General features: G+C 37.7%; 1 protein-coding gene across 1 annotated transcript; it reads right to left on the bottom strand.

Annotated features, from left to right (window-relative positions):
* Positions 1 to 506: 506 nt before the first annotated feature.
* On the bottom strand, positions 507 to 11,942 carry aldh3a2b (aldehyde dehydrogenase 3 family, member A2b). Its single transcript, XM_051401796.1, has 11 exons — positions 11,779 to 11,942; positions 9,239 to 9,401; positions 7,773 to 8,004; positions 5,381 to 5,466; positions 4,750 to 4,958; positions 4,489 to 4,606; positions 4,134 to 4,275; positions 3,809 to 3,975; positions 3,506 to 3,605; positions 2,674 to 2,912; positions 507 to 1,423 (listed from the first exon to the last, which is right to left on the bottom strand). Exons 2-11 carry the CDS (start codon positions 9,398 to 9,400, stop codon positions 1,409 to 1,411), a joined length of 1,470 nt encoding a protein of 489 aa, XP_051257756.1. The 5' UTR covers position 9,401; positions 11,779 to 11,942; the 3' UTR covers positions 507 to 1,408.
* Between the last annotated feature and the right edge of the window lie 3,492 nt (positions 11,943 to 15,434).

Genomic DNA, 15,434 nt, shown 5'->3' with positions numbered 1-15,434 from the left:
CGCTGTCACACTGTCATGACTTACAGAGACACTTGAATAGGACAGAGCCATTGTTAATGTTGTTAATGTTATTAGTAACACCTGAGTACCGGTGAAAGATCTATTTCCTCTGAATATCAGACTAGTAATTTGCATGTTAGCTCACTGTAAAGGTTTTCTGGGACTGAGGCGTCAATGATGTTATTACATACACCTCGTACTTCTTTCTGCTACGACAACACAAGCTGTGAACAACAGTGATTGTTGTGTGTTGTTGGGAAAATAAAATTGGAAATGGAGGAGCAAAGCACATCCAGAAGAAATTAAAATGATGATCGGACAGCTCATGAACATCATGGAAGGCAAAACATAAAGTCACATGATTAAAAAATATGTTGCTTTCTGGATATAAAATGGTCTGCACTGTTGTAGTAGTTAAAAACAGACATAGATTGAGGCCATACAATACATATATATAATATTGGAATAATACATCATGAAAATTAAATAACCAAGTCACAAACGGATACATGTATAAATATATTTATTTGAATATTAATCCCATATAGAAATACATGTATTTATTCAACTATTACATTACCAACATTTAGCAACTATTGTTGTTTAAAGATTACTAAACAACTGACAAGGCTGTTTAAATTTGTTACAGGCATTTGGTGTTTAAAGAAAATTAAATAAAAAACATCCTTAACATTATCCTGTTTGATTCTGACAGACTGTCGTCAACTAACAGACGGACTGAAAACTGACTGACAGACATAATGTCTTCATCACTACCGTCAAACTCACACTGGACAGAAATTATTGAGCAACTTCAGGTTGAATGTGGAGTTAATGGCTTATCTGTTACTGAAATGGAATGGACACAAAATAAACTGTAGGTAACTCCTACGAAACAATAACAACAATTTCACTATGACAAGAAATTGCATTACATTTGTTAAACTTTACTAACTTTTCAGTGAACATTGTCAGGAAATGCTACAATTATTGTTCAAATCACAGTAAAAAAGAAAGAAACTGACATTGTACTGTCAGTCTTACAGCAATGTTACACATTTTGTTCCTTCATTTAAAATCATTTAGTGTATTTAAGATATATATATTGAATATATATTAGGTATGCAAACCTGGTCTAACGGGTTAAAGTGGAACGTAGTAATGCTGAAAGCCACACTGTACCTTCATACCTTTGATTACCTTCATTAAAATAAGAAACCTTCTACAGCGAGCTACGTGAAACGTCTGACATCGTTACTGAAATGCAAAATGGATTAAGGCAACTACCTTTACGTTCCCTGTATTACAGCAGAGCAGGTGCTGATCTGATTTATATACGATATATATTCTTCTCTCTGGTCCTGGGGGTCAAGGAAACAGCAGGCTTGTTGGGAGCAGCGGGATGTCTTCAAAGGAGATATCTCTGAAAAAGAAAAGATGTCCTTCAGTTTAAAGGCCGATGAGTTGCTGCAGGAATAAGTCCTAACACCCAGAAATTAGTTCAAGTCAATGAGTTTTTGGTTAGATGCCTGAAATAAAGTCTGTGGTCAGCAAAAGCTAAAAAGGTCCATGTGTGTTGTTAGTTTGTCCCGTCTGGGCTACTGTAGAAACATGGCCGTTTAACATGGTGGCAGACTGCATTAAAGGCTCATTCTAGGGTTTAATTTAATTTAATTTAGTGTGCAATACCTCTTTAAAGCTTAGTGGTGGTGAGGTTGAAGTCATGCGAGCGTGGTGTAGTTCATTTATATATTTTTATATTTATATAACGTTAGATTTTTACTTCTGCCGATTGCATTTACGCTTTAAAAACAATAAACGTGAAGATTTTCTGGCTGAACAAAACATGTAAGTATCACAAACTTTTGTTCTTTTCTGCAATAACCCAATAACTTTTTGTTGGTGGAACCAGGGAGATGCTAACTGGCCTACAAAAACATCCTACAACGTCATCCCTGCAGCACCTTATGACTGACAAGTATCTCGCAGGTAAGCTGTAACATTTTCGCCCCCTGGTGGTGCTTTAGAGCAGTGTGTTGGTGAGTGGGCCCCTCTCCTGTTTGAGGTGTTGTGACGTGCATTTCTGCCAACTTTAAAGGGCGGTAACACACATTGACAGTTGGTGGTGGAAACGGGCCATAAAGGGAAAAGGGCACAACAAATTGGTGTAAACAAACAAACAAGAGATCAGTGTGGTCAGGGTTTTTTTCTTTAAAGGATTTTCATTATGACTGTGATTTATGTCAGATAATGGTTTATTATCATTTATTATATGTTTTTTATGGTTATGGTTTTTTTAAGTATTATTTATTTGTATTAATGAAGAAAACTCACGTTTATTATGAATTCTTGAGAAAGTGTGATTGATTTATAATTTCTTGTTGTGCCCAAATATTGTCTGTTGTGAAGACAATTAGTTTTTCTTCCGACTGTATTTGTATGTTCATTTAATGAGATGAGCTTTTTTGTGTGTGTTGTGTTTATGTGGTTGCAGTGTGTATAACTGTGTGTATAACTGTGTGCGTGGTGGAGTCCAGGAAGAATAACCAGTGCTTGTGCTGGTGCTAATGGGCATCCTAATAAACAGTAAACAATAAGCTTTGTTTGCCCGTGATACACAATGCAAACATTTCTGTTTTTGTAGTGCCGTTTCTCTCGTCCTCTGCAACTCACTTGTAGCACCACAGCAGCCACCACAGCCATGACGGCTAAGAGCGCCATCCGTCCAATCCAGCCCAGGTCTACGTTCTTTAGGATGAAGAAGCGCGCCCAGCCCAGCTTCTTGAGTGTGTGAGGTGGGTACCGCATGCTGTTCACACCCTCCATTTCCAGCTGTTTGATGAGACAACCACGCAGGTGGCTCAGCTGGTCAAAGCTGAACTTGCCGTGGTAGCAACCCATACCACTGTTTCCTGTACAGAGAAAACAGACAAAGGTGGTTTAATTGTGTGAACACATATTGGCCTCTAGTTTGATGGAGAGTCAAAAGAAAACCCTGAAAGCAGAGACAGTGAAGTTAAAATAGACACTGTAAAAAGTAGTAGTATTATAGAGGTGACTCTGGTTCATCTGAGCGTCAACTCTAAAATCTCTGATGTCAGCGTTTTCTTGACCACACAAACAAGGAAGAGATTTTAAACAGTTGGATTACTATATTTTGGTAGTTGAACACTGATAAAAAATGGAAACCTGAATATTTATTAACTGTGATGGTTTCATTATCTCCTAGCATTCAAAATTAAGGATGTCCCATTGTCCCGGGAACCTTGACAATAGCACCTGAGACACAAAGATATAGTATCTGGGACAATTCTGGGTAAAGTAGAGATAAATGAATACACTATATTCACTATGTAGAATGAAAAAAACTCTCCAATGTTGGCCAATGGTTGTCTGATTGATTGACTGGTTGATTTGCTCAAGCTAAACGTATGCAGCTTGAGTGAACGGGTGAGTTCACCAATGAATGAGAAAGTGAAAGAGACTCTTGTTTGTGTGTACTCACCGACTCCTCCAAAAGGCAGAGAGCTGACAGAATAGTGCACAAGGCAGTCGTTGGCCAGCAGTCCTCCACTGGACGTCTCGTCTGTCATTCTCTGTATCACCTTTTAGAGAAAAGAGAACAATGTTAGGCCCATGAGTCTGAATCTACATACTGTACATGTAGATGTCTGCATATGTGTGTAATGTCTGTCTATATAGCACCATTCAGACACAAGGCAATTCAAAGATTCATTAAAAATATAAACACATTGAAAATAAGCCACTACTACTAGAATTAGACATTTAATTATCTGCTTTTAGATACCTTTTTGTCTTGTGAGAAGATGTAGAGGGCCAGAGGTTTCTCTCTCTTATTGATGAACTGGATTGCTTCGTCCAGGCCGCTGACCGACACAATGGGAAGCAGAGGTCCAAATATCTCCTCCTGCATCACCTTCGCCTCTGGCTTCACGTCCCGAAGAACTGTGGGGGCTAAACACAACGCAGGAACACTGTTTATCACATGCATCTTTTTTAATATACTTGCATGAATGTAAACCATATAAAAACAAGCTCCCATTAAAAAGCTTTTTGAGACACCTGAGTCACATATTCAGGTAAAAAAATCCTCATGCTGTCCGAAGTATTACCCAGGTAGCAGTCTGACTCGTCATTGTCTCCTCCCACAGCGACGGTGCTGTCTTCCACCATGGCCATTATCCTCTTGAAGTGGCGCTGGTTGATGATGCGTCCGTAGTCAGGGCAGGTCTTTGGGTCGTCTGTGTAGAACTCCTGGCAGCGACAAAACAATCACATGACCACACAAATATTCTTAAAGCCAGAGATTGTGTTGGTACACTATAGCATGAGGCTCTCAGGACTTTCTGACATTGCAGGTTGTCACTTTATCATTTTAGGGCCTTTGATAATGAATCTTTTGGACAGAATTCCCTATTTTTTTGTAGTTTAAAACTGAATAAATTAATCATTACTGGTCTTCTGTACCTTAATGGACTTCTTGACCTCTTCGATGACCCGGTCCTGGATGCTGGGATCACAAAGGATGTAGTCTGGGGCGATGCAGGTCTGACCACAGTTAGTGTACTTTCCCCAGGTAACACGCCTACACAGTAGTGGAATAGTTAACAGGAAGCTCTCAGGAAGGAATACCGACAGTTTAAGAAAGACTAGATAGAAAACAAAGAAATACAATTGCTATAAAAAACAATGGAGAAAAGCCAAATGGTGTTCAACCATCGTTCTGACCTGCAGGCTATGCTTATGTCACAGTTCTTGTCGATGTAGCAGGGGCTCTTGCCGCCCAGCTCCAGGGTGACGGGTGTCAGGTGTTTGGCAGCAGCCTCCATGATCAGTTTGCCCACCATGCTGTTGCCAGTGTAGAAGATGTGATCGAACCTCTGGCGCAGCAGCTCCTGGGTCTCTGCCACTCCTCCGGTTATTACAGGGTAAAGCTCCTGACACACAGAGTAGAAACACACATCCAGTTATCACAAAGCAGCACCAAGTACCTGAAGCAGTGGTAATTTTATTACAATTTAATTTAGTTTTTTTTGGCTTTGTAGATAATTTCTTCACCTGTGTATGCAAGGTTGTCCATGGAAAGTTAATATACTATATTGGTGCAGTACCTGTATTTTATAGGATAAACAAATTATCCTAAAATGAAATCATTACAGCCTTTCTATCTGTTTTTACAGTTGCCGTCCAACCCATTTCTCAACCTCACTGCTTCTGTTACTGCACTTTACCTTTGTAGGGCAGTGTTGTCTGCTTAAGAAACAGTAGTCTTACATTTCATGAACAACAGCAGTGTCTTGTTTCACTCTCATGAACACTCAGATACGTATTGTGTGGATGTTATGAAACCCATCCTTACTTTGTCGATGTAAAGCGGCAGCAGTTGCTCCATGGCCTTTGCCGTGTGAGCACTGACCTCAGAGGGCTTGACCACCGCTGCATTACCTGAAAAATAACAAAAGCAGAAGATAGAAAGACAAATATTATTATACATGTAGAAATATTTCTTTTTATGGCAGTAGTGTGGTCTCATAGAGAGTATAATAATATACATGGGCAGGTAAAATCGTAGTCTTTTATGATTAGCAACTTCTGTAGTGATGTGAGTGCGTGAATCAAACATTAGAGGAAGACTAACCAGAGCCTAAAATTGGTCTTGATAAAGTTTAATGTATTTCTATAGCCTATATAGCATAAAGTTCAAAGTTCAGTTATTTATGCATTAGTTGTTTTTCTAGTGTAAAACTATACCTGTCGTTTGTTTTACAGTGGAGCAATATTTGGGTTTTTTTATTATGAAATTTGAATTAATTTGCATTTTAGGCTATAATCTGGTACCTGCCTTTCCTCTTTTTAAACAGACTCACTACTTACTAGTTTATAGGCTGTTAATGTCTATGTAAAACAGGTAAATCTAATATTCACTCTCTTTTAGCTCTGTGTTTTTTGTCTCTTTGGCTCTTGAGCTGCTAAATGTTCACCAGCTAGTCTCTAACTGTGTCTGTTTACCATTACTGAGGCAGGTAGTGTATATATAAGGCTTCTGGTTTACTTGGGAACATATGTAATACCTGCTTATTACATAGACTACGTCAGTGGTTTATATCTGAGATCTGTCAGTGTATTTGTCCTGAAATTAAAGCATGATAATAATTTGTCACCTCAGACGACATTTCCATACATACAAGAACTGTGTTTTTTGAAAAGTAACTTTTGCCCCCTCAGTGCCTCTTTATGCTATTGTCTGTTGATTATTACACGGATGCTACAACTGGCCAACTTTTTTAGAAGTTACACTGTGATTTTCTCTACAAAATGCACATCTCAGTATTAGAGGAACTGCATTTTATTTCTGCAACTTCTAATATACCTTTTCACCATGCTGAGATACAGTGTTTTATTAATTAAAATAAACTGATTTTCATTAATAGCTGTCAGAAGGTGGTGCATGAGGACACACACACACACACATACACATTTTCTTATGGACCTGAAACTGTATTTAAGGGTTAAAGACTTATTAAACAGAAAGTGCCAATAGTAACTCTGACCTGGATTTTTATTTTGATGATCGGTATCATTCATCAGCCAATGAATCAAGAGAAAAGACTTGTGACCTGCAGGGCTGATATGACTGTCCATGTAAGAGCTGATAATTGTGGAGCAAAGGATAAAGGATAAAGTCCAGACTGTACAAACACTGCACTGCACAGGCTGCAGCCTGTCAGGATTTAAAAGTCCCTCAGCTATAAACATGCTTTGTTTCGGATGAAATACAAATGAGCTGCTGACCTGCAGCATTTGTAGTACTAAAATGTAAACCTATGACTGGGGACAAGTAACAAACAAAAGATTCAAGCAAATAAAAGCATCAGACAAAAGACAGTTAAAAATACTGCTGTGTCATGCTAAACAGCCACAAGCAAACACTCCACACTGAGGTTTGCATCACAAAGCGATCCGAGCCGAGACAAAACACTCGATTCAGAGCCTCTATACAAGTGCAAGGCGGATGTTTGAGGGTAGCTTTTGAGAGCGACATCAATTATTCATGACTTCTTATCTTGGAGCTGAGTTTAACTTTGCTCTTCATTCACTGATAGGAACAACACACAGAGTTCAGACGTGTATATACATATATATAAAACAAGGACACCATATATATGATATGATACACGATCACCTGCATGGGAGAAATTACATACACACATTTTTTTATTACAAATCTATGGCTAATCTTATTACTCTCTAATGACTGTGGTAGAGTTCACAGGGTGGCCTTTGACCCATTAATCACCAGCTGGGTGAGACTTAGATTAAAAAAAAAGGAACTGGAGTGGTTATGATCACAAGACAAGGAAACTGAACAGGACTGAAAAATAAAAGACTAAATATATATTTTGCTTCAAAAAATGAGACAGAGTTGTGGTTTGAGCATGTTTGTTGCTTAATAAACTGTTATATGAGCTTTGATTTGCGTCTGGAGTCTGCGTAATACTGGGCACGACATTGTGATCCTTGATTCTATCTTGTGTAATTCTGAAATCGACTGTCTGGACGAAGGATACAAACTGTGTGTCAGTGTTTCAAAATTCAACTGCTGGTGTCTGAGATTTTATGCACAGACAGATTCATCACACGGGAAAATGGCAATGAAATCAGATACAAATGTGATCGCTGACCTCATTACATCATACACATGTGGCCCTTCAACCCCCCCCCCCACACACACACACAACATGCTACCGTACCAGCGGCGATGGCTCCAATGAGTGGCTGGATGGTGACCGCCCAGGGGTAGTTCCAAGCCCCGATGATAAGCACCACTCCCAGCGGCTGTGGCTGGATGTAGACGGTGTCCGCGATGGTCATCACGTTCTTCTGCACCGGCCGAGGGGCCGCCCAATCCTTTAGCTTCTTGATGGCCTGGCTGATCTCCCCCTCCAGGCCCAGAGTCTCATACAGCTGGGTCCCCACCTCGCTCTGGGGATGAAGACAATGACATTAGACTCATAGCTGATGTTGTATTTGTCTTTATCCTTTTTTACTGTGTGATTTCATTATAAAGTATGTCTTCAAAATGTTTTTAATAGCTTCCTTTGTGGAGATCTTATATGTTCTAATATGTTTCTACCCTCTACTTCATTAATATTTGCATTTCACAACAACTTGTTTCTGATCACTTTGTCAGCTTTCTGAAAACATTTTATCTTAATACTTCAGTGAACATGCATCTTTCTACTCTCTCATTTCCAACGCTAACATCTGGGCAAAACAGAAAGCTATCCGGTTGTCTATGCGACAGCGGCACAAGCAATAATGTCACTTGGAAATTCAGAGCTAATAGCCGGTAGCTGATTTGCACAAACTAAGAAATACAAGCCTGAACAAAAAGCCTCAGAACTGACTGTGACCCCAGTTTTTGTTCAGTTCAGAGACTCTCAATCTTGTTGGAGACCAGAGTGCTGTACTATTAAAAGAGTTGAACCTACTCAGATTATTAAGGGTTATCAAGGAAAGCACGGGTTGACAAACTCTGATTGTCTACACTGGTGTTAAACGGTACTACAGTTGAGATATTAGTTGAGTCTGTGTCAACTTAATCTGAGGTTTTTCATAATGGCTTGTGCAACGTAAGAACGTACTATGCTAATATCAGGATATGAGGAGTTAAAAGAAAAGTTAAAGGCCTAATCTCACTGTAGTAGGAGCCAACAACGACAGGGAGGCAGAGTAAATTCATAAGTAACATAACAGTGATCGTGTCGTAGGTTCTCTGTTTTGCTCTCAAATCTAAAATAACCTGTTAATTAATTAAGAAAGTGAGCCTGAGGGTTAACCTGGAGGAAACGTGTACAGTGTATTTGATCTTTATAACCATTAAACTGGGACAGATACTGAATTCCCCTGAGATGAGAATCAATATCTTTCATAGAAACATCATCGGGGTAAACTAGAGGATTTTGATGTGTGCCTGTATTTTTCTTCACCTCCACAAGATTATGGACAGAGGAGAGAAGGTTTATAGAGTAACAACCACAAAGACAACATGATCGGAGCGGTTAAGACATGCAGAGTAAATTGCCATGACAACATACCTCGGGTAAAACCTATGTAGTACTTTTGTAGTAAGAGTTAACCTGGAAGTTACACCTGAAGTCAGTTACCTCGATTCGTAGTAACGCCCTCTGGTAGAGAAGAACTGCTCACTACTCACCTTATTGAGGTCTTTCTTGATGGCATCTGCAATCTCTTTCTGCTTCTCAGTGAATAACCGCTGCAGGTTCTTCAGCTGGTAGATCCGGTAATCTAAAGATTTGGACCTGCCTGTTTCAAACGCTTTCCTGGCACGAGCCACTGCCTGCTCTTCCCGGGACATCCTGTGAAAAAAATGATAGTTTCAGTTTCAGTCTGCTGCATCCATAAGAGTCATTTTACTATCATAATCCAGAAACCAGAAAATGTATATTTCAGAAGCTGGATGTTGGAATTTTTTCTATACAATGACCCAAAACAATTATTGATTATCAAAATAGCTGCTGATTATTTTTCTGTTTGACCAGTTGATTAATTGACTTAATTGTTGCAGCTATAATCTAAAATAATAATTCAATAATGTAACATTGACACATCCCGTTAATACATTTACTTCATGACTTTTTAATTCATGACTTCACCTCAAAATTAAGGGTGCTTCGTCGTACCGGAGACAATTAAAAATAGCTTGTTGTTGTTAGGTCCTGCACAACATCTACGCTACGTCACATCTGCGCTTACAACAGAGAATTGATCTCAGAGGGGTCTCTTCCTCTCCTCTTTGTGCCTGGAAACAGTTGGTAGACTAGGTATGGTGTTAGCAGCACGTTTGACTTTTCTCCCACTCTTACTCTCGTATCTCTGGATTAGGGCGTTTCTATCACTTGTAAATATGTACATAGTTCATTTGACCTTTTTCTCACTCTTTCTTATCTCCGGATCTGTGGATTAGGGCGTTCCTAAATATAATATGTGTAAATATGTACCTACTGTAGTTTGTCTGAGCTAGTAGATGTTTAAATTGTTTGTTTGATGTTCTCCCTCCCTTTGTGGATTTGTTTAAGCTTTTTGTTGTATACCAACATACACAAGTTTGCATTTGTACTGCAGTTTGCAGTTTATGTATTTATTGAACAAACGGTTGGAAATAAACAAGAAACAGTAACTCAACCAATGATTAAAGGAAGGTATAGGTGGAGGGAACAACTGGCAGAACTTCAATCAAGTGACGCAAGTTACTGAAATAAAGTTAATAAACTATATTTATTATGTAGAATGAATAAAAAGAAGTGGTTGTTAGAGGTCATAGTGTTTAGGATTCAGGGGCAATTAGCGGTGTAGTTGCAGATTGCAACTCCCTCGCTTCACCCTTCCTCTCAAAGCACAAAGGAGAAACTACGGTGGCTGCAAAAGGCCAGTCCCAGTCCTAGTGCCAGTTTTTGGTTTGATCGTTCTGGGTCTGTAGATATAAAAGGTTCATTCTAAGGTAACAAAAACATAACGATTCTTTTTTCAGGTGATTATAGACTAATAAAAGTTATGAATGTTATATTTTCTTTCTGGCAATAAATGTTACACACTGGACCTTTAAGTCTAGAACAAATAAAAGAAGAGTTTGAGACATTTGTGGGACACAGAGAGAAAACGTTGATTTCAAGCCAAGAGGGGACCGCGGTCGCTTTTAAACCGTCTGTCACTGCAATCACTACAGAATAACTACAGAATATTAATTGGCAAATATTTTGTAAATCATTTAAACTATTTGCCATGCAAACAATATGTGTGTGTGTGTGTGTGTGTGTGTGTGTGTGTGTGTGTGAAAATAAGATGCTTTTCCTTTTAATAATTTGGAGTTTTGGTTGGATAAAACAAACATTGTGAAAGTGTAACTCTGGTATATGTAACAGCATTTTTCACTGTTTTCTGAAGTGTTGCGAAATAAACAATCAATCGATTAATCGACAAAACAATTCGCTCAGATTAATCCATAAAAAAAATCATTAGTCACAGTTCTTTAGAAAAAAGTTAAAAAATTAGTTTTCTTGCTTTTATATTAATGGATGAGTAACAATAACAGTCACAGGGGCGTTTTCTTTATGCATTAAGTACTTTTGATTAAACAAACTTAATTATAATGCATTTTTTACACTGTATTCTTTACTTTTACTTAATCAAATATGTGAATACCTCCTACACTACTGCAAAAAGTAGTCCATCCAACCAGCAGCCTTCCTCCTCACTATGGGTCTTACAGCGCAGTTTAAATGCCCCTCCTGCCTAATGGTAGCCTCTTATGTTGCTCTTTGTGTTATGTGTTGTAATAGCAGTGTAATAGGAAACCTCCATAAGAATTACATCCACTGGGTCAGAGTTGAAGGTGCAGTAATATCATATACACACACACTTTATACACATATATCATCACACCGTATGATATCCGGTTGATCCTACTCCCTCACTGCAGGAGACAATAGCGGATATTTAACGTTATAACTCTGTAATTCACCCTTAACTCTTCCACAGTTGTCATTCAATATCTTCCTAATCTGTCACACTGGTTGGTTGGTAGTCTTTAATCCTCTGTTTTTCCTCACAAATAGCGTTTTTTTAGTCCGTTTCCTGACCTTCACTCAGTGCCGATGGTCGCTGCAGCCAGTCAGATCAATCTAACCATTAATCGATAGAGAGAGAAATACACAGCCGCCTTAGTTTTATTCCTACCTGATTGGTTTTCAGTGGGTTACTTTCTTGAGATCCCTGTTGGTGTTGGTGGTGAGAAAACCCGCTGCAGAGGAGCAGAGGAGTGACAACGACGGAGAAACATAGCTCTCCCTACCGTTAGGTCTCCACCCCCACAGGGGCAGGACCTAACTGCCTCTAGGCTTTCAGCCACTGCTACCAGCACCACTGCACTGTGGAGGACCAAAACTTAGACTTGATCATTAAAAATACATGTTGAGGCAAAATTATTAAAAATGTTTATGATAAGAAGTCATAATGTGATAAATAATATCTAAATAATTAGTTAAAAAGACAAAACAATGAGATTAAACATTAACATTATAAGAGAAAAAGTCAAAATAATGAGTTAAAATGTGAAAATTATGTAATAAAAAAAATCCAAATTACCAGTAAAAAAGTCAAAATAATGAGACTAAATATTAAAATTATGTAATAAAATCTAAATGATTAATTTAAAAAAACTAAATTATGAGATAAAACTTCGAAATTATGAGATAAAAAGTCAAAATGTGATAGAACGTCAAAATTATATAATAAAAATATCTAAATTATGAGATTAGATTAGAAATTATGATATCTTATAATTACCTGACTCATAATTGTTCCATACATTTTGTACCGACATTCATGGTCTCCAGTGGATGCACTCTGCCTGTATACTTATCCTGACTTTTCCTCTAGCGCCACCATGAGGTTGACATTTTAGTTTTTTAGCGAGGCCGAGTTAAATGTCTTGACGATTAATAAATAGTTCACCATGAAACTTCAATTTATGACCAAACCTGCAAAACAAATGTCATTATTAACCGCAGCTTTACTTTGTGTTTGGTGTTAATAAACTAATGTGAGAATGCAAACACACTCAAAGATGGTAAAGTTGAAGATAGTAAACATTATTACTTATTAACTAAACATGTTAACATTGTCATTGTGAGCATATTAGCCTGTTAGCATTAGCAACTAACTGAGCTGTGGACTCGAGTCACATGAGTCAGACTCTAGTTGAAAATTTCATGACTCGACAAGATTAAAAAATACTTGTGACTTTAACACCAGTGACTTTTGGCTTCACTTGGATTTGTGCTTTTTGACCTGAAACTACTTTTTCATTTCCTGATTCTCAAATCCGACAGCATCCAATCAAGTTGCACGAGAGAACCACGAAGAGCTAACGTGACGTTTCTGAGCCCCAGTTGGAAGAAAGTGGACATTAATTTAGTAAAGAGCGCATTAGGACTTGTTTAGGACTAAAAGTTTAGGACTTGCAAAACAGTGACTTGGTCTCACCTCTGGCAATTCTCTCAAAGCACTGCTGTGCCTACAGCCTTACAGAGCCACTAGCATGGCTCTTTAGTGTTCTCTGTTTAGATCCACCAGAAGGATCAGCTGTGTTCTGCAGCCACATTTGGAGATTTTATCCCAGGTGTTCTGGTTAGACCTGGACCCCGCTGTCCCAGAACAAAACACTTCTGCATGATGACCCAAAGAGCTCTCCTAACTTCATAATAAACAATTATTAATAATAATATAAATAATAGCCTACGTTATTTGTTGTGTTAAAATGCTCGTGGGCTTGTAGCTGCCAAAACAATGAAGTATCCATCATAAAGAATAATAAGAGTGACTACAATTGCAATTATATCACATGGGATGAAAAGTATTCAGCTTCCCTCTGTGTGTCTGCGGGAATTAGACACCTCCCAGTGTGTTTGTATCCAACTTCCTTATCAACTGCAGGACAGGTGTTGCCAGGTAAGAACTGTGAGCCTGTAACGGCGGAGGAGAAGAGAGCTACAGATAGTAATGTTCTGACCTTGTTAATAAACATGCACATGTATGTAATAAAGAGTGATAATACATGGAGGCTCTTACAAGCAATAATGAATCCTCTGGAATAAGCGACAAAGACAGATATTGTGTCTGAGTATTTATTTGCTCTTTAATCTCACACTCACTAGATTTTACTGTTTGACTCTGACAAAAATCAGCAAAAGGAAAGAAGAAAGAAATGAGCTCTGTGCCTTGAAGCAATTTGTAGAACAAACTTTTTTAAATTACATTTTGTGAATAAGGCTTTATAGTACTAACAGATATTCTCATACTAGTTTTAGGAGCCATTTTCTGACGCTAATACAGTTGTATATAAATCGTCAAACACTGTTATATAATAGATATATGGTCCTATCTAAATAATGACATCACAATACAACAACTGAATTAAAAGAGTGTGTAATAATATAATCAATAATGATATAATACACAGTGTTTATTCAGTTCCCTGTTGTGGATTTATCCGTCTTTTATCAGATGCCAGCAGTCACACTTACGCTGTAGATCTCAGCACTGTGTGATACTCTCTGACATAATGATCCGGTCGGATTTTCCTGGAAATCCTGGAATTGAAAGAATATTCTATTTCAGGAGTGAGTATCCCGTCGTCCATCCAGCCTGATCCACGTCCATGAGAGGCAGTTTTTTTTTTGTGTGTGTATGTGTTTATTTGCTGTGTTTATCTCTACAGAGACAAGTACCACAGCATTTCTAGTCCTATGTCCATATGAGTCTTTGTACAAATACCAGAGGTTGTAAAAATACACACATTCCTTACTCAAATAGAATTATAGACACTGAAAGTAAAGATGTGCTCTCCTGGTTTCTCTGAAGGACTTTTCTACCAGCTGTTTCTGTGCAAAGCTAAACTTCAAATAGGTTATTTTATGTCGTTTTTTGTGATGTTACGGTCTTGATATTAGGAAGACGTGCAATGATAAAAACAAATAAAGACATCGATAATTCCTTTCAAATGCATGAAAACTAAAGTAGTTTGTTCAAATTTGTTTTGAAAAAATTAAGTATTTGTGTAAAAAAGTAAAAGTAAAAAGTTGAGTAAAGTACAGATACCTGAAAAACATTACTCAAAGGTCCAGTGTGTAACATTTAGGAGGGTTTTCATAGGTATCAGAATCAGAATCAGAAGATTCAAGATTCAAGAGGTTTATTGTCATATGCACAGTAAGAAACACAGTGGTTTATACGTACAATGAAAATCTTACTTTGCCCGACTCCCTTTACACAACACACAAATAGAAGAATAGAATAAAGTTAAAATATCAAATATTACATGTAACTTAAAGTGCAGAACAGGTAAACAGTAAACAAAGAAACCTGAGTTGAATAATTAATTAATAAGTTACAATTAAGGTGCCAAGAATCAGGTTTATTGCCATGTAAGTTTTCACATATGAGGAATTTGCTTCAGTACATTGGTGCGTAAGAATCACAATGAAGTGTAGGAAAATATAAATAAAGATAAAAAGATAAAAAAATAGAGACAATAAAAAGAAGCTTCTATATACAAATATAAAGAGTGAGAGAATATGTACAAAATGAACTAAATAGATACTTAAATAAATGAGTAAAGAGCTGAACAGAAATGTGCAAAATTCACCAGGAAATCTGCAAGATGTGTGACATATATTTACATTTTCAATGTGCAAGATAGAAAAACAAACAGATGTATGTTTTCATTAGTGTATAATAGAGAAAATAGGAATCCTTATGTTTTTGTTACCTTACAATAAACCAAACACTGGCTCTAGATTGGGCCTTTTGCATTCTCATTCCCAGCTGGTCAA

This window comes from Dicentrarchus labrax, unplaced genomic scaffold (genome assembly GCF_905237075.1).
Source record: "Dicentrarchus labrax unplaced genomic scaffold, dlabrax2021, whole genome shotgun sequence".
Classification (NCBI taxonomy): Eukaryota; Metazoa; Chordata; class Actinopteri; family Moronidae; genus Dicentrarchus; species Dicentrarchus labrax.
This window is presented reverse-complemented; position numbering and strand designations above follow the sequence as displayed.